General features: G+C 42.3%; 1 protein-coding gene across 1 annotated transcript in view; it reads left to right on the top strand.

The window, feature by feature from the left end:
• The window catches only part of CNTLN (centlein), a 1,434,305-nt gene that overhangs the window by 873,764 nt on the left and 540,005 nt on the right, over positions 1-20,536 (top strand). Inside the window, exon 15 of the mRNA XM_078675976.1 lies at positions 19,788-19,879. Coding sequence (XP_078532102.1) covers positions 19,788-19,879 — 92 coding nt within the window. The remainder of the gene's footprint in view (positions 1-19,787; positions 19,880-20,536) is intronic.

Genomic DNA, 20,536 nt, shown 5'->3' with positions numbered 1-20,536 from the left:
TCAAGCAGTATAATAATGCTAAATCTAAACGCATATTTTGAAATCAGCATGAATGAAATGCGGAAATTACACATGAAATGGCTCTTAATACAGAAGAAAAAGTCGAGACCATCTCATCACAAAAATCATAATACTTGTGAACATGCTAGAGGGTAGCTAATGTCTCTAGAGTAGCTAAAAATAGAAATTTTGTTCTCTAAGAATAGTTTTACTTTAAGCAGAAGATAAGTGTCCCAAAAATCGTAAATATTTTTGGAAATGGATGGGGAAAAAATGTCTCGCTCTCCGTAAAAACTGGTGAGAAAATTTCATATTGCTTTATTATCAAAGTTGAAGGCCAAATTCAGGGTGTAGGGAACGCCGTGTGCTAGTTTGCTCAAAGTCATTCTTTCTGCTCTGGGGAAAACATCATATTGTTGAGACTTTCGAAAAAACTGTCAACTGCTTCCTGCGAAAGTTCCACTAACTCGGAAAAATTTTGTGACATGCATTCATGAGCATGATTGCCTTCATTGATGTTTCGATCAGCATAGCTGACAGAAGGTCGTACCTGATCGATGCTGCTTTCATCTTGTACTTCACAACTCTTCAATCGTAGTGGTGAAGTCTCCACGAATGCCGTCATCAGGATTGGTAGCCGCTGGGGACAGCACAATGCATGAGCCGTTACCGGACCCAACAAAGTCTCTGCGTCCATTGGCATATCCGATTGTAGTGTCAGACAGGTGTCCAACACGCATTCTTCGCCGCATAGCAAGCACCTTAATACAGGCATAACACAACTTTGCCACATCGGTCTGAATGAAAGAAACCAAGTCATGTTCAAATCTCGTAGCCGTGCTAGTCCAAGGACTTTAGTTATGCGGTCCCGGTAGCCAATAGCTCGGATTGTTTCTTCCATTATCGCTGGTGTCTTGTCTGTGACGTGGTTTGCCATAGCGAAGTAACAGGATCAAAAATAGGATGCCTGCCACTAGTCCCAAAAGGAGAGGAAGTCCGCCAAAGATGGAATGGACAAAATCAGGAAAAATACCCAGGATGGCTTTGAATGGGGTTAAAGCTCCCGAAAACACTGTCTTAAATACACTCGCGATTCCGCTTGTATCAGAAATATTTAAGATTTCGCTCAGTATTTCTGCGAAATGTATGGGGGAATTGGTTGATAACAGTGAATGAATCTCAGCCGTTGTCCTTGTAACTTGGAGATCATACGTTTCTTTTGATGACGTTAACATGGTTGGCGTCTGTAGGAGCACTGTCTTCATTCTGCTTAAAGTATCAATTCGAATAGAAGAAATTTTCAAACTGGGCCACAACCTTGCCTCCCTGTCTCGGGCATCGTTTGGGAACAATACTCGTTCACAGCACATGACCTTCTCAGTCACGGTTATGAGAAGGTTTTCCAGGCAGCAGACTGCAACATCTGCGATCTACAATTAGAATGTAACTCCCGTTCGAGAGTCTCCTAAAGAATGGTTCTATTTGTGTTGCAGGTGTGCCTAGCTGGTGACATGAAAGGTTATTTGAGTTCCCTTCACATGCTCCATGCAAACTAATACCCTGACACAGAAGTGTACCGCTTAGTGACCTTTCACAATTATTGCCACTAAGGAACACACTTTGTCCTTTATTACTAACACATGCGTGTGTATAGGGCAAGTTCCATGTTGACTTAATGTATCCTTTACCCAACCTTTCATACTGGCCTGCCTGTATATATTTTTGGCAGTATTGAAACTGGAAAGTTGTTATCGGAATATTTATTATCCCATGTATTATCCATTCAATGACAGGTCGTTCTGACATTGTCAATGGTAATCTCTCAAGTTTTTCAATGCTCAGAATTGTATAGTCAGCACCCTTCGGTGCCAAACTGATTTGTTTATCAGTAAGGTTAAAGATATTAAATAGTGACGTTGTGTTGATTAAACGCCAAGGCACATAGCCTGAACGCAGATTTTGTAACGTCCAGCCAAGTTGTACAATAGAACGCAATTGGGACTGACCGTGTTGTATTATCAGTAAGTCTTGCGATATTATATCGATTGCTGAAGACACAATACTGTCCAGTGAATATATTCTGGAGGACAGAGTCATTAACCCATTGTCCACAACAGAAAGTGATTTTTCCAAATTAATACGGTCAATTTCCCGTATTTTTTCTGCTGTCTCAATTTGAGTTACTTTCCAAACTTCATTGTAAGCTGCATATATAGAGGCCGCTATGAAACGTTTTTGACGCTGTTTGCGTGGTCCCATAATGAAATCACGCAAGTCAGCACCCTCTTGAAGTAAAGTTAAGTGTTGCTTAATTTCTGCCAGTGTGGATGTTTGTAGCCATTGAAGGCAGAGCTTGCCCACACTGTAAGTAGTTACTATCCCTGGATGTTGTCTTTGGGAATATCTAGGGTCTGGCCTGGTCAATTTGAACCCCTGTATTTTGTTCAGGAATCTGTCTTGACAGTTATTAGTGTCTGTGGGCCAGATCAACCATTGTTTCCAATCAGGATGTGTTCTGTTTTGGTTTAAAATATGGTTCACGTCTATCTCAACATCTATAGAGTTATTACTGTTCGTTGTTGGCTTTGGAATAGACGGTTTGTTTAAGTCTTTGATTTTGGCTAAGCCAAGACAGGTAGTTTGTTGAATGGTGTCATTCAAAAATATAATTTGTTCTGGGATCATGCAGGCTCTGAACAATGATTCTATACCTTGTACTTGCCAATCTTTTTGTACCCCAAACAGTTTTTGTTTCAATGTTACTGTTCCAGAAATCAAAACCAAATGTATTCATTTGCTCAAAAAACGAATCTGAATATATCAATTTTGTGTTTGTAAGCATGGTCTTCATACCTGTCTTATTTGACAATTTGAAATAAAATGTTTCTGCATTACTTGTGGTAAACCCTGAAAAATATGAATATTTATCATAAAATGTTTTAGAACTACCCTTTGGAGGAGTAGCACAATGTTCCCATTGGTTATAATTTAAAACATTTCTAGGTTGTGCAGATTTATGGAGATAATGGTTACCATAGTGGTTATAGCAGAACATTTGATCATAATTAGACGAACCCTGCAAATAATCATGTTCTGTAAATTTAGCAGACATTACTAGGTCAGACATCATATCATTAATACTTTCAAAGTCCCAATCATCAGCAAATGTGCTTGGTTTTACAAAGTCACTTAACGAGATCTTAAATTGGTGTGGATACTTCAGGATTTCAACCGGGCCATAGATTTCATAATCAGTATTGTCCCATGCTACACCGCCTGGTATAGGGTTGGCTGTGAAGTTCACTGAAGAAAGTTCTCTTTTCTTGACGTGTGAAGATGTGTGTGGTTTAAGGACCAAGTTGATTTTCTGGCTTGCTGTGTCCATTTTAGCATATTTTCCCTCAATGAAATGTCCCAAGCATAGTACCATGATGAGCCAAAGTATGAGGATAAATGCACCTAATGTCACCCAAATTTCAATCCATGGAGAAGTCAGATAGGTTCTCTTTAGTTGATGAAAAAGTTCCTTTGCTTTGTCTTTAAAAGTTTTTGTTGATGGTTGTACTTCTGGTTTGCTTTGTCCTTCTGAAGAATCATCGAAGTTGATGAAGTAGCCGGATGCTGTTCTGTCAATTGTTCCAATTGCTTCTGGATTACTTTTTGCTTTTGCTTTGTTTCATTAGAAAACTCTGTAGTTACATCATCGTAGGTTGTTGTTTCTTGATGAAAAGCTTTGATTTGGGTTTTAAGAGGTTCAAGTTCCATTGCTCTGTTGCATAGTCCTTGTTGTTTCACTGTAGATTTTCCAAATGTGATCAGTCTTTCAGTTTGAACCTCTGTGGATGTAGCAAACTTTGGTGTTCTGCTACTTCTTGGGAGTCCACTTGGCCTACTATTTGTTATCGGCCACATGATTGTGGTTTAACCAGGTCGATGGATATGACTCGGTTCTCCTTTTTACCAGCAAGGGGCGGTAGTACTACTGATCTTGTCCCGTTGATAGACAAGACAGGAACTGCTTTTCTGTAAGAAGGCCCAAATTCCTTCTTTACCGCGATCTTTTCTCTGACCAGATCCCCGACTTTTGGAATCCAGACAGGCCTTGCTGGGACAGGTGGTTTTTCTTCAGTGGTTGTTGGCTGCTGTTTCAACTTTATGTTGCTCAGGTCTTTTCTTGTTTCATTTAAGTCCTGTAAAATAGCCAAGCGATCTTTGATATCAAAGCATTTTTCTTTAACCACTGAAGTCTGACTATCTAAGTCCTGGATTAACATTCTAGTCCCAAACAATAGTTCGTACGGACTGAGTCCTTTCAGAGAATTTCTTGGCAGGTTATTTAGACTACGTTGGACACTTATTAGATGTTTGACCCTCCCAGCTCCTGAACCTAATACCTTTGCTGTTATAGATTGCTTTATGCCTTGGTTTTTTCTTTACACCATCCCGTTTCCCTCAGGAAGGAAGTGAGAAGAGTCCCGCAATGCAATGTTCATTCTGGCCAGGCACCCCCCATAAGCTGTTTTAGAGCTAGAGTGAAGATTTTGGTCAGAACGTAACATGCTTCTAGCGTATATGCCATTATAGACTCGCAAATCTTTGTATAACAGTTCCGACGTCAGCCGAAAGTTGGGGTCTACATTATAAGTGAAAATAGTCTTTATATGTTAATGTGACGCATTATTCATACTGGTTTTTATTTTGTCGATTTGATACATTCTGGAATGAAACGCCATTGTATTAAACCGTTTCTCTCGCCACTGCGATCTCTATTGCAGTCTGGGCAGTTTTTTACAAAAATGTGATGATGCAGGCTCATGCCTGGCCACCAGTACACTGATTGTAATTCTTCCAGAGAATCTTTTAGCTTAAAGTGTCTGAGACCCTCACCCATATGTGCGTCTGCTATTAACAAGCCTCTCCTGTCCGTGTTTGGAATTACTCTATCCCCCACTCCAGGGATTCGAGCAAAAGGGACTGAGTTTGCATCGATTATGTATGTATATTTGAGTGGGTAATTGATCAGTAGCGCTGAGCAGTCGCCTTTTGATGACGTTTTTACTGCCAGCACAGTTTCTCCGTCAATGTATTTTACTGCCCGCTTTTTTGTAGCTACGGAAGCCGATTTAGTTGCTAGCGCTGTGGCTGTCTCAGCCAAAGAATTCCCTGCAACGTGAACGCCATCACGCTGATGACTCAGTGAATGTATCACATGAGTTTTTGGTAGTTCTTTCTGTAAAAGAACTACTTGTTCCCAAAGCACTTTTTGCTTTATTGTTGCACCTGTGTCATCTTTGTAACCGTTTTGAATCCATTTCTGTAAATCGTTATTGTATGATTTGACGCAGTAATACGAATCGCACACTATAAGTGTCGGGAATTCGCGATCGGCATTATCTAGCGCCATTTTTAACGCTATTATTTCAGTTTGTTGTTCTGAATTATTTTCCACTGAGTGTGTTTTTGTAAGTAGAGGTCTTAATTTACCTCCGCGCCACACTTCTTTTACAATTTCGCATGTGGCGTTGTAAGCCAGCTCTCCCCAAACTGAGGGTTGAGCATGACCGTCTGTATATATTACACAGGCGTACTGTCGTAAAGGCAGAATGTCGATTGGCAGAGGGTATTCTTTCTCATATTCTAGATATTTTAATTCTTTCATTTCCGGGTCAAAATAGTATTTTACTTTGTAGCAACAGAATTTACCCATTGTATCCATTCTGGATTCAGTGCCGTTGTCGGTAAATTACATGGTGTTGTTAATGCCTCAAAAGCTGATTCTGCTGTTATGACTGTAACCTGTCTACCGTCGGCTTGGTATTTTTCCTTTGCTACAGCTGTTTGAACTGCATGAACGATCTTTTCCTTAATGCTGAACCTTTTTTCAGCTTCTGTGTACAAATGTGATTTGTATGCAATTGGTACCTTCTCTCCCTCATTAGAGGTCAGGTATGTGAATCCGCATCTTCCTGGGATGACTCGAATCACAAGGTTGCGTGTGTTGTCACGTGTTTGTAATTTTGTTTTAACTAACATATCTGTTTGTAAAGATCTCAAAATTTCTGTGTGTTTTTGAGTCCAATTGATTCTGTTAAAATCTGGTTTTATAAGATCATAGAGAGGTTTAACTCTCTCTGCATAATTTATAATGTACGTTCTTCCGAAATTTAGGAAACCTAGAATTGATTGTAAGTTTTTTAGTGTTCTAGGTGCTTGGATTACAGCACATTTCTCTAGGAAATTGTCAGCCAGGCTCTTGCCTTCACTTGATAGTTCATATCCTAAAAACAGGACAGTTAGATGGGCAATTCTTGACTTTTTAAAGTTGAATTTGTAACCCTCTGCTGCGAACCCAAGTATTATGGTGTTCACTCTCTTCAAGTGAGTATCCAAGTCATCATCTGTTAGATAGATGTCATCGACATAAGATAATGCCTCATCATCATATATTTGTAGTAACTCTGTTACGCTTGCTGAGAATAATCCTGGGCTATTCTTGAACCCCTGGGGCAAACAACAGAAATTTTTTTGCGCGCCATTTATTGAGAACGCGGTCAAATATCTGCTTTCTGGTGCTATATTTTGACAGAAGAATCCATTAGAGATGTCTAATGTTGTTTTGTATTTTTTGCGCACTATGTTATTCATTAGTGCAGCACTATGCGAGTTTTGTACTGCAAAGGTTTTGCAACATGAGTTAAGGTGTCTGTAGTCCAAAACAAGACGATATGAATTGTCTGGTTTGGAGACAGTAAACAAAGGATTATTCATTTGTGAGGTGCAAGTTTCAATCACCCCCTGGTATTCAAGTTGATCTAGGATCTCTTTTACCCGTTTTTTAACTTCTTGCTTTATTGGGTACTGCCTCTGAGCAGTAGGTTGTGATTTTAACTGGATTTTGTGAGGAGGAGAGTCCTCATCCCATCCCACATGGTTTTTATATAATGCAGGAGCTTGGGCTACTGCCCACTTTCTTGCAAGTGTATATTTTTTATGTATTGGAATATGATTTGAGAAGGCAGGCATAATTATTTCTTCGCCATGAGGGCACTCCCTGACAAACTCTGGTGGCCAGTCTCTTTCAGCTAGAAGGATATCATAGCCCTTGGAGAGATTATCCCAAAAGAGACCCCTTATTTTCCTAGTCTTATCCCCCTCTATACGCAATGTTATTTCATATATTTTATGAGGTTTGCTAACTCTGGTGTCTGCAGTTTCCACCTGAATGTATTCATTCGTGTCCACTGTCTCCAGATGATTCATAAGGATCTTGCGAGCTATGCTCACTTCTGCTGCGCTGTCTAGCATTGTCTGAGCCCATTCTCCGTTTTTCAGCTGTGTTCTCAGTATTCTCGGCATGGTTGATTACTTTAATACTGGCTACCTTCTTTTTTGGAAACTGTAATTTTTTATTTTGATGAGCAGGTTCCTTGTCTTTGGACTTGACGTGCTCTTCCCTGTGTTCTGATCGTCCTCTTCTTTCCGATTTCTGCGAGGAAGTCTGCAAAGATTGAGACGGACGTGTATCAATATCTTGATATCTATCAGGTTTCTTCAGATTATCCCTATTTCTAAGGTTGTATTTTTTCTCAGAGGGCTCCCTTTGGGGAGACTTGTGTCCTTGGTCCGGAGATCTTTCTCTCCGCCGAAGAGACCTTCCTCTGGACTGGAATCTTTTTTCTTTAGGAGTGGATTGTTTATTTCCATCCCAGCTCTTTTTTTGAGTGTTTAGATTATTCTTAATAAATATTTTTTCAGGTTTTTCAATAAGTTGGGGTTTCACCGGTTTTCCACCCAAACTATCTCTTCCTAGTTCTTCATAGGATTTTTCTATGATTCTGGCAATTTCAAATGGTTGGTCTGCTATATCCGTCTCTTTCAACCTCTGGCGGATCGCCACATTTGCTGCTTCTCCCTTTATATTGGCTAATAATATTGCCGAGACCTGCTTGAAGTCTTTTAGTAATTTCATACCAAGAGTTAAAGCAGGTTCCGGACCGTATTCATCTTGAATTTTTTTTAGCACATCTGGTATTACTGACATGGATGGAACACCATGTGTTTTTGTGTAAATGGAAGCAAAGACTGTACCCCAAGTGTCACAGTCCTCCACATGTGGTGTGATTCCCATTGGAAGACAGATAGTCAGAATCCTGTGTTTCTCAACCGGGGTGGTATCTGGGAATACCGCCTCTATTTGAGTGATTTTTTGTGCTAACCAGAATGGAATTTGTTGCCGTTTTGTGGGTACTTTACCTAGACAGGACTGTATGTTCTGTGGTGTAATTTTATTTGTGTTCCCCTGGTGAGGGATCAGCTGTGGAATTTTAATAGCTGGTTGGACTGTTGAAGTCTGCATTACATATTGGACTAATTGTCTGTGTATTTTAATTAGTTGTTTTAGCTGTGCTAAAAGTTCTGGTGCAGACATTTCTTCAATGTCTGGATGTGGCGTGTATCCGGCTAGGACCGGCCACGTTGCTCCTGGTCTACCTAGTGGACCGAGCCTGGTGATGTGATTATTATGTTTTAGGGCGCCATTAAACCAGAGCAGGTGCTCTTGGTATTTGAGTGGTATTTCCACCTCCTCGAAAGGAGTGTACTCATTAGGAGGTTCCTCTATTTTGTAATAGTGGAAGTCCTTTGTTACAGCGTTTGCTGCTGGAAAGTTTATCCATGAATAGAATACCTCTGTCTGCCGATATTCGTGTGCCTCAATTACGAATATGACTGTACCACCTCTCGGTGTCAGCCCATTTTCTATAAGTTTTAAAGTTATAGATTTCCTTATGTTGACCGGGATGAGTATTGCATCCGGGTCAGTTTGCAGCAGAGTATTGTCAGCTGCTATCAGTTCAGCTGCTATTCTAGCTGTCTCCCTTTCTTCTTCGTTTTCTGACATTCTACTGTCAAGAAGATTTTGTTTATTTTCAGATCAGGTTTCTATGGAAACAAAGATTAGATGCACAATATTTTGGAACAGTGTATCCTTCAACGTTGAATAAACCAAGAACCATACATAGGAGTCTCCTCCTACTAAGTTTGGCGGATTTAACCTTTCACCCACTCCAGACGTCTTTGGAGTATTATGGGGAAAAAGGGGTCTGTGTGAAAAAGCACGACTGAGTTACTCTAATGTCTTACGTTAGATTTATCGCCTATCCAAACAGTTGGGCGCCATGTAGTGTAGTTCCTATCATCCCAATAGGCTCTGCGCATTGGAATAATATCTTCAATAGTATAGACGTAGGACAGAGGTTAACTAGGTCTTCTACTGTCGATATTAGACTTAAAGTTATGTGTGTGCCAGCTAGCTCAGAGTTCACTAGAAACTTTCTCGAATAGACAAGGAGGAGTTTAACCTCCCTGGATAGACAAGAAGGGATTTAGTTTCTGACAACCATAGAACATGACAACTTTGCTCTCCCCTAATCAAGAGTGTATCTCTAGAGTCGTGTGAAAACAAAAGACAACTTATTTTACTCAGTCAGTTCAGTGCATTCTTAGTTTCACCAGATTGTAGAGAAAAGGAAGAGACGGGCGTGTTCAATAAAAAGATGTTATTTATTGATCAGTCTCTTTTCTCATACAAGAGAAATGAATCGCTATTATTGCAATACTTATAGTTAAGTAAAGTGCATACAGTAATAACAGAATTATAAAATAATACTGTAAAAGCATTGATATGGTTTCTTAGCCATATGATACTTAAAATGGATAAAATGGATACATACATATATACATTGACTAATCGTACTCAACTGGTGCTTCTAACTACGCCTACCCCAATGTACCTGACCAAAGCCTAATACGTGGCGGGAGTAGATAAGTAGCAGTTTAAGTTAAGTTTGCTTTGCCAAGGGTCTGCTTCAAGAATTCTCTACAAAGGATGATTCAGTTCAGTACCTGGGAGTTTAGAAGGCTGGAGGGCTGGTATCTCTATCTCAGGTCTTGATATTCCAGCTGCCTGCGAGGGCTGCTTGGAAACGCCGGAGCTGGATTTCTCGGCAGGAGAAAAGGCAGCGTCTCTCTCTCTCAGCGCGTCAGAAAGGAGGGGCAGCGTCTGTGGGCTTTGCTGTCAGCTGGGCTCATCGGCAAGTCTCGCTGCTCCAATCTTGTCACCACCTTGTGTGTTTGCTTAAGGCAATGTCGGTATTATTTATACCTGAAAGGTGCCGGGATTGACATAAGGATGGACATAAATACGTCAATAAGGATGTCATACGAACTGGTCGTTCGCACATTCTTTACTGAAGTTCTCGGCTAAATCAATACAATGGCTGTGGGGATTTCCCAGGTCGTGGTAGGTTTGATTTGTTTTGAGAACACCGTATGCCTATTAGGGGGCTGGAGAAATAGTGCTTGCCTAATGAGATGGCATGCGCTATGACCTAATCAGATAACGGGCTTCTGTGCCGTTGTGTGGCTAATCAGATAACGGATTTCTGTGCAGTTGAATGGCTGCTAGTTAATTATTAACCAGACAAGGGTCAGAAATAGGGGGATCGATACAGTACCCATAGTAAATACACCACAGTCGTAGTCAAGACGATAGTTGATCAGTCCTTGAATCACTACCCTCTTGGATGAGGGAGATAGCCACTGCATGACTTTCCTAAGTGTGCGTGGTAGTCCAAAGCAAGTTGCAAACAGCTTTTTGGCTTGAATCTCCATAGTGAGTTTGCTGTCCAACTGAAAGCCAAGGATTCTTATGTCGTAGAAAGTACTGGTCGCTCTCCGGGGCATTGAGGCCATAGCATTTCTTTCCAGCAGAATGTATTTTTGCCAACAACCAGCACTTCTGTCTTCCCATTGTTGAGTTTGAGGTTGCTGACTGACATCCATTCAGTTACTTCCCCAAGCTGGCTTTTAGGTCACTGGAAACCTGATGAGATTCCTGAGGCGAGTGCAAGAGCCATTTGAGTGTCGTCAGTATAGGAGATGAGATCTAAACTGTGTGTCTGCCTTATTCTTGCCATTTGGAGGGCATATACATCAAAGAGGGTTGGGCTTAAAGAGGATCCCTGTGGTACTCCACATTCGATGGGATATTTAGCTGAAAGAAATGGTTCATCCTGAACCTGAAAACTTCTATTGTTTAGAAAAGCCTTGATCCTTTTCAGGGCGGTGCCTGCATTGGTTACTTTTTCCAGTCTTTTGACCCAGATGCAGTGGGAAACATTTTTAAAAGCGGCACTGAGCTCCAGCATGATCCTGGCACTGACCCACCCCAGTCAAGGATGTATTTGAGCTCTTCAGTGGCCACTAACAATGTTGTCTCAGTGCTGTTTCAAGGTATTAAACCCCATTTGGGTGGGATGAAGGATAGAACGGGTTTCTCCAAAATTAGAGGGTTGTGTATTAGCATGCTTCTTTAAGATTTTAGTAGCAATTGGAAGCAGAGAGATTGGTCTTTAGTTCTCAACCATCAGGGGTTCTGCATGTGGCTTCTTAAGCAGAGGTTTGATTATAGAATGCTTCAGCAGGGTGAATACTTATGAGAGCTTCCATGGGTGTTAGATTCCAAGGCTTGTACCTTTGGCACAGAGAACCACTCAGTTAATTCTCTTCTTTGGGCATCTCCCCAAACTCTGTGCTACTTTCTTTTTGTAAGATTTTTTTCTCCTCACAGAGAGGTCATTATCTAGCGCGTTCGGTTAGACCTTACAGCCTTGGCATGTTATTCCATCAAACTTTTTGCCTTCACTCCTCCTGTTTTGCTAAAATCATTGTTGCTGGCTTTAGGATTCTGCAGGCTTTGCCATTGCTAGCCAGTGTTAAAGTGCTTGTGTTGTGCTCTCTCCTTTAAACATGGTAAAATTGACTTATACCTGATTGTCACATTTAATTTACATGTAAGTCCCTAGAAAATGGTACTACATTTATCCAGAGTCTGTAAATTGAATGCTACCAGTGGGCCAGCAGCACTCCTTGCGCCACCACTGAAGTAGCCTTATAAAACCTGCCACTAAATCCTGTAGTGCAGTGTTAAATTGCCATGTCGACCTGACAAAATAAATATTTTGTCAGACCTAAACCTTTCTTTTTAATACAAACAAGTTACCTCTAAGGTAGACCTAAAGGCTCATAGGACTGGGTGCCTTGTATTTAAAAAAAAGAAGGGCAGGTGGGTTTAAGTTTTACATGTACTGGTAGTGAAAAATTCTTAAAGTCGGTTTCACCATTGTAAGGCCTATCTCTCGCAATGGGTTACGTTATTCTATTTAATAAGTGATAACTTTTGATTAAGAGCTGATAAAAATGTTGTCAATTGTAATTTAAAATCCTATTTAATGGAAAATCAGATTTTGAGTCACAGTTCTGTAAATGCCACTTTTAAAAGGTGGAATTTACCTTCCCTAACCATTTGTGTCTTCTGACAGTATCTTGGGTCACATGACTGTGAATGGCTCTACTGTCTGGGTTTGTTTATTTCTTCCAGACAGTGACACAGTATGTTTGGGGTAGAGCTATACCCATACCCCTTTACATTTCAAAGGGCTTACCTCCAGCACGGACAAAGGAACCTGACAGTAGTATTTTGTCATCCCAAACCTTTTGGAGCCTTGGCAGGGGAAGGGAGGAAGCCACCTGTGGGACTAGTAAATGGTATCACTTTAAAGGCTCGAACCAGTATCAATATTGGACCTCCAGAGCCACTCAGTACACACTTTAACCTGTGGACACTACAGAAGGACTGCCTTGTTCCGCAGATGACTGGCCGGCTACTACCAGAGAACAGCCTTGCTGTTTGATTCCTGCCCTGCTCTCTGAAAGGAAAACTGGAACTGCTCCCTTCATCCCAGGCTACTTGAGTGACTCCAAGGGTCCGTGGTCTGACCTCCTGTCTGAGCAACAGGGACACAACAAGCTCCAGAGGCCTTCCTGCAGCTGCCTAGCTGACCTGCTGCATCGGATCTGCCTGGACCTGCAACTGGTCCTGCCTGAGCCCTGCTGTCCTTTTCTGGATTGAGTTCCTGATCCCCAAGAGGTGCCTCCTCAGGTCCTGGACCCGTGGCTGTAAAGAAAGGTGAAATACTCAAGCTTGGGGATCAAATTGACTGTGAACAGGCCCATTCTTGCTAAGATACTTCCGCCCATGACAATCACCAATGTGAAGCTCCCGTGAACCCAACTCTCCACAATACAGCAACCCCTCGCGATGGCTGACAACACAAGATCTGCACTTCGCTCTAAAGCAACGACAACCTTTGGTGACTTTCAATGCAAAGCTCCAGCAAAACCTTTAACTACATCAAACCAGCTATTCGGGCTACCACCAGGACAGCCCACGACATCTGGCCTGCTCTCCGTGCTACAGCGATGAGCGCCCACAACACTCTCCCTGCTCCTTGTGGCCTCCTCCACCGCGAACGGAACTCTTCACACTGGACTTTGAGAAGATAACATTTTCAGCTCGACTAACCTGGTTCCTGTAGTTGGCCTGAACTTGCGACTTTCCACTGGTCCGGCACAACCAAGTGGCGCTTTGTGCTTTTAGGTGCTATATCTTCCTAAAACTTTAAAATTGCATACCTCTGGTTCTACTGATAGGATATTTGTCATTTGGGTATCATATTTGTAAAGATTTACTCTTTTTTTCTAAATTGGTGTGGAATTTTTCTTGTGTTTTCACTTTATTACAGTTTTCGTGCTACATAAATACTTTACACTTTGTCTCAGATATTACAGCTGGAAGGTCTGCTCTCAGAGCCAGCTTTGCCTCCTGAACCCGCTTCAGCCTTTCTACTCCTGCAAGGTAGTATCCACATCAATTTGGCCCTCTTTTAAGGCATCACTAGGAGTCCCTCCTTCAGGCACCGTTAAAACCCTTCACCCCAATAGCAACCACCCATCTCCTTTTGATATCATTGGAAGGGATCTTGCAGGCAGCACTTAGGCCAGCAGGGTGTAACTAAGATCTCAGTCCCAAGTTTCTCCAATCCACTATAGTTTGCCCTTTTGGCACACAGCCCCTTTGTGGGAGGCAGGATTAGTAATTTTCTCAATGAGTGGCAAGCAATAACGTCTGACAGCTGTGCCCTGCAGATAGCCTGAGGGGGCTGTACCCTGCAATTCCTTCCCATCCCGCTTCCTATGCCACCTACATTAGAGCGGCTTTAGGAGAACTATCTGTTAATGTTGATGCAGGAAGCCCATACTCTTTCTGTGAAGAGAGCCAAGAAAAGGTCCTGGCCTCGTAAATTGGCAGTAGGTTTCACTCACGCTATTTCCTAGTGCTCGAGAATGGGGGCCGCCTCTACCCTATTTTAGATTTTCAAACTTTTTCCTTTCTCTGTGGAAGGGAATATTAAAGATGCTGACACTGGCCATTGTTCTTTCTGCCCTGGGGCCTGGAGACTCCATGTTCCTTTCCTTCAGGTCCACAGATGCTACCTGTGGTTCAGGGTGGGCCAATGAGCATTTTCTGATTTGTCGTGCCCCACTAGACATCACCAGTGACCCTCTAATGTTCGCAAAGGTGATGGCAGAGGTTGCAGTGTAGCTTCGGGTGTCCAGCGTATGTGTCTTTCGCTACCTCGACACTGGCAGCTTAAGGTGTAATTGCCACAGAATATGTAGACCACCTCCAGACTACAGCGAACCTCCTTTGATCTTTGGATTGAAAATCAATGTGCTGAAGTCACACCTGACTCCTCTGCAGGGTGTCACTTACATTGGAGTTATCCTGCATATGGTGTGTTTTCAAGCCTTCCCTCCGGAACGATGAATCCAGCACATTTAGGCTATGATTTCGATGTTTCAGTCTCAATGAACATGGCTCTGAGACTTCTATGACTAATGGCCTCCTGCATCCGGCACGTTGTTCAGGAAAGATGGCATATGCTGGGTCTGCAGTGGGATCTGAAATCTCAGTTTCAGCACAAGAAAACCTGTTGGACTCTATTCAGGTTTCCAAAGAGATTGCAAAAGATCTGCCATGGTGGCTCCTCGACTGCAATTGGAGCAGCAACAGACTCCTCTCCAGTTCCTACCCAGACCTGAAGGAGGTGACAGACATGTCACTGCTGGGTTGGGGAGGTTATCTGAGAGAAGTGGAGATCAGGGGACTCTGATATTCAGCAGAGGCCTGCATTCACATTAACCTACTGGAGTTGCAGGGCATTCACTGGGTGTTTAAAGCCTTTCTGCAGGGGAGACTTGTTCAGGCCCTCACAGACTGCACCATTACCATTTGGTAGTGCAACCGCCAGGGTGGAGTGGGATCCTGTACTCTGTGCCTAAAGGCTCTGCACCTTTGGACCTGGCTGGATTGTCGGGCATCTCCCTGATTGTATACCTCCTTGCAGGATTTTTAAAAACCAGGGCAGACAAACTCAGCCAGCAAGGCATATTGTATCACCCGGAGGAGGCACAGGACATCTTCCACCAGACCGGATAGCCTTGGCTCAATATCTTTGCCACTGTCGAACGCCCAGTGTCAACATCTTTTGCACGTTGGAGTTTTTAAGAGCGCTCTGTCTTGGAGATGCATTGAGCTTAGAGTGGAGCTCAGGACTCCTTTATGCTTTCCCGCCGTTACCTCTCCTACCCCATAGTTCTGAAGATCATCAACAGCTAACAGGCCCAAGTCATCCACAGACCTCTGGATTGGGCCATGAGAGTGTGGTACCCAGAACTCCTGGGCATGAACATCTGTCCACCGATCCGCTGCTGTTTCTGAAGGACCTACGGTTGCAGCTGTGGGCAGGGTCTTGCGCATTGCCCTGCGCAATCTACAGCTCTATGTGTGGAGATTGAGCGGCGGCAGTAGGGGATGTCATCCTGATAGCCAGACACCCTTCTATAAAATCTATTTATGCAAAACAGTGGGACAAGTTTGTGAGTTGAACACCTGTAACACAAACTTGTTGCCTGCCATCCTGCCCACTGTTTAATTGTTCATTCTGTCTGTGGCCCAGGAAGGAATTGCAGCAGGCACTGTTAAACTTTACTTGTCACCCCTTTCGGCCTTTTCGTGTTTGCATGTCAAACCGTCCTTTTTCCAATAATATTTTGTGATTTGTTTTCTCAAAGGTTTGATCCACACTTTCCATCGTAACTCGGTCCTCATTTTTCTTATGAGTTCTGCCTTCGAACTCAGCACAGCTTTCTCCGCGTCTGCTGACCTTGAAGACTGTTTGTCTTGCTCCATCAGGGATCTCCATGCTGTGTCAGCCCAGCCGCCCTATGCCACCTTCTTTCTTGACCAGCTGGTGCTGACGACCAGAGCGGCTTTTCTCTTGAAAGTTGTGACTTCATTCCATCTTGGGTAGTCCATCACTCTTTTGACGTTCTTTGCCCCACCTCTTCCCTCGAAAGAGGAAAGGGTCCATAGTTTAGACCGCAAAAGAGGACTTAGTTTTTACATCGATCTTACCAAAGACGATTGGGTGAACTACCTCTTTGTGGATTTCTGTGGGCAAACAAAAGCAAAAGAGGTGTAGTTCAATCAATTTTTTGGCACGAATGTAACCTTTTGTATCTTGGTTTTTGTTGGATGCAACAGTACCATCAGAGGCGGCTGGCATCCACTGAGAGAGGGGGTGGGCAAATAGATGAGTGCGCACTTGGGCAAAGAAAAAAAAAAGAAAGACACTTACCAGATCCTGATGGACAACGTCCTCCTTACTCCGACCTCTTCTGCTGGGACTGCAGTGCAGGCACCAGTAAACTCCCTCAACCAATCCTGGCCTGCTCACATGCTGTTAATCAGCATGAGAGCAGTGCCCTGATTGGTGGGAGCGGCCTCTCTCGGTGCTCCCGAGGGCACTGGATGCCTGCACTTGCTCTTAACCTAACTGTCTTAAGACAGCTGGTTTGAGAGGTTTAAAGCACGCCTGTCTAGTTGGCCGTCACAAGATGGCTGGCCAAAAAAGACATGCACACTTTGAACAAGTGCAACGGCAGTCCTCTGCCCACCAATCATACCCGCACTCAGCAGGCTCCGCTCCATCCTGGCGCTAGGTTCAGGACGGGACAATGAAAAATAAAATGGTAATGAATTATCATTTTATTTTTCACCTCTCGGGCTTTGGGAGGCTGTTAAGTGGGGCGACGCTCCTCCACTCCAATGGCCAATTGGTTTTAAGTTACTGTACCCTCAAGACGTTTTCAAAACACAAGGATGACTAAACAGAAATAAAAAGAATGTAAAGGTAAAATGAAAAGTGCTGGCACATCAGCCCAAGCACTAAAGTGTCATTCTTTTTAGGTGTGCCTATATAATCAAGCAAAATGCTGTCACTCACAGTACAAGAGAGCCAATGGATGAAGCGGGATGGGGATGCCCTATTACTGCGTTTAGTGGAAGAGAAAAGTTAAAGACAGTCGAACAGAACAATGGATGAAGAGAGCTGACCTCCTTGCATGTATAGATGTAGATATGCATGTTTTATTAATTAGGTTTGTTTATTACATCAGTCCGACGAGGCAGTCTCTGGACTAGACTTACAAATGCATGGTGTCTCATTTTTACTGGAGAATATGGGAATTACCTTTTCTGTCACTGTCTTTTAAAGAAAGCTTTAAATTATGCCCTGTAAATGTACTTGGTCTGCAGAAGCTCTCGCTCATTGCCGTTCATTGTCCTTTTTAAAAAAAAAAACGGTATTGTGCACCGTAGTGGACTTTTCCCACTGCTATTCATATCTACTAAACCTTCCCCAGACTTATTTTTATCCGCATTCCTTCCATGCTTTACTTTGATGACAAATGCTGTTTTCTTTAGATATTTGTGCACAGTACCCAAAGAGTTGAAACTGAAAATGTTTTATTCGAATTTTTAAGCCACATTTAAATAGAACGCAAACATACGTGAGCAGTATCTTCATACTTTTTGTTGTGAATGTTTTGAATCAATTGAACGATGCTGTGCGGCAAGACTGCGTCGGGAAAGTACCTGGGGGAAAAACAGATTAATATCAAGGTATACCTACGGAACCCCCCTGTGCCTTGTGTGTGTTTGTTCTCCTTTTTCAGCGTTCTCATCTTTTGAAATGCGCCTAATTTATTTCAGATACAGGAGAGTTGTAATTGTATGTGACATGCTTCGAAGACAAAAGAAAAGCCTAATTCAGACTAACAAACACCTTAGTCATGTGTATTCCTTCCGGAATGAGCATTAGCACCGAGTAATTTTATTTATTTCCACTTTCTATGTACTTGAAAAGTGTTTGCTACACCACGAGGCCTCCTAATGATGCAGAATTATAATCCTAAATCAAATTTACATCACCATATCACATATTCGTGCATGTCCAGGCTCCTACGGACGCAGTTATTTGAGGGTTGTTTATGCATAAGCCATTGATTGACCTTTCCAAGGACTTTGTTCTTTAGCACATGTGTACTCTTAAGCATTTGTGTGGTAAAAGTTTTTCCCGTGCAGAGCAGGGCGTGTGTTCACCAGGCTACCTGGTGATGTGCAGGTTAGTTTTATTCCTTAATTGTCCCTGGGCCTTTCTTGTTGATCATACTTTTTTGTTGTTGCATATTTATATAGCGCGAAGTCGACCCGAAGGTATTGGAGCGCTTTACACAAGCACTGTATTTACAATACACATTCAGGCCCTGAATCACAGGACCCGAGGCTCGAACACTTGTTTCCAGCACCAATGTCGGCAGTCTAGCCGATGGACCACATCCATATGCCCTTCAGGGGTACACATTTCCGCATCGTTATAGTCAATAATAGTTGGTGTTCTAAAATGTTGCTTTCTTTAATGACGTCTTTCTGAGTTTTGAGATTCGTTGTGACATCACTCGCCGGATGCCGCATTTAAAACGAGAAACGTTAAGCAGGGTCACAGAGGTCATTTCAAAGACTGAAGCGTTAAATTAAGCTGAGGCCAAGGTGGTAAATCAGCGAACACAACTCAGCCATGCACACCAATCCACAGCTGCTGTTGAGATGAACGTGGCACCAAACTGCCTCCACTGTGGTTTTCTTGTTTCCAGTAAAAATGCCGAACCTTACTTCCAAATTCCAAAATCTGTCCCTGAATAAGATAATGGAGGAAAAAAGCAATGATAATAACAGCAAAACTTGCTTTGGACAATAATTAGAAATGAACCCTAATCAAACTATCGATGGACTATTGTTGTTTTATTGCTGCTGTAACATGTTTTGTTTGCCTTTTTTTTTTATCTGGTTTTCTTTTCTAGTAGTGTCCTTTTTAATGCAGGTTAGCCATTCGGCTGAAGACTTGTCTGGTCCGTATCGTTTAGGGGAAACTGTAAATCCCCGCAGTATAGAGAGCTAAAATTGTATGATTTCTCGCAGAAAAATACGATCTTGCAGTGTATATACTCACTTAACAAGAAAAAAGGGGTTTAAAGGGCTGCTCCATTCTAATTCTGTTACTGTTTGCTTTGTTCACCAATCACTCTGATCCTCCTGGCAGGGGGGGAGACCCAGAGAACAAAACTGCAAGTGACTGTAGATGAAAAGGCAATGATTTCTGCTTTTGAGGCAAAGATGGAATGGTCTATAAAAGAATGAAAAAACAGGAATGAAAGTACAGTATCTTTAACCTGCACATCTATTGTAACTTTGAAAAGCTTGCATTGTGAGAAAAGCCCCACTGTGATACTACAAAGATTTGGTAATTATGTGACACAAGACTTTGAAAAGAGGTCACTGTTCAGAGACTGACCAAAGGCCTGACAGGAAAATAGACGGAATTATTCATAATTGGCAGAGAGGAATGCGGGTTTTCTTACGACTGACATAAGCATTGTTTCAGTAGGATAAGAGGTGTCATAATATCTTATTTGTTCCCGGGCAGAGCTAATCTTCAGACTTGGCGAAGATGATGGGGTCAGGAACAGTACTCCAAAGAAGAGCGTGAAGGAAACCTTGGATCAGACATTACAGAAGGTACTTTCATGTCAATGGTGCCGTGCGAGTTCCAGCTGAAATTCTATTTTACAGAGTGAAATTTCCAGTTGTTGAGATCTATAGGGATGTGTTAGGGCTATAATTTGTCTTTGTGGTAAGAACATTCAAAGCTCTTTAAAACTGAATGCAAAGTTAGTGTTTGGGGTTCCTTCAATTGGGTTGATGTGCAAAGCACTCTCAAATGTAACTAAACTAAGGCTTACATGCTTAGGAATGAGGTAAAATTGTAAACACTGCACCATTCTTTACTGTTTTTTTTTAAATAGAGAAAATGACGTTTAACTATTTGGGCGTCACTTTATGTACGTCAGAGGGCTTTTTAACAATGTCTGCATTGTCATGCAGTTCAATATCAACAGAAAATAATAGTGCTGTAGGTGCATGTCCTATGGGTGACCACATTGCTATGACACGCTTGTTTTGAATCTTTACGAATTAAAAAGTTCTGTTGAAGAGGTCGCTTGTACTAGAATGTGGTTTGCATTTTATACATGGTTAGGGTGTAGGTATGCACGTGTGCTGAAAACGTTTGCTGGTGCTTTGAGGATTGATTCCTGCACTAGCATAATAATCTATGCCCTATTGTCAATCTTATCTTCCTAGCGTTTGGCTATATACCTTCTCCAAGAATTGTAA

This window comes from Lissotriton helveticus, chromosome 2_1, assembly GCF_964261635.1.
Source record: "Lissotriton helveticus chromosome 2_1, aLisHel1.1, whole genome shotgun sequence".
Taxonomy (NCBI): domain Eukaryota; kingdom Metazoa; phylum Chordata; class Amphibia; order Caudata; family Salamandridae; genus Lissotriton; species Lissotriton helveticus.
Note: the sequence above shows the minus strand (reverse complement) of the source record. Positions and strands in the feature narration are given on the sequence as shown.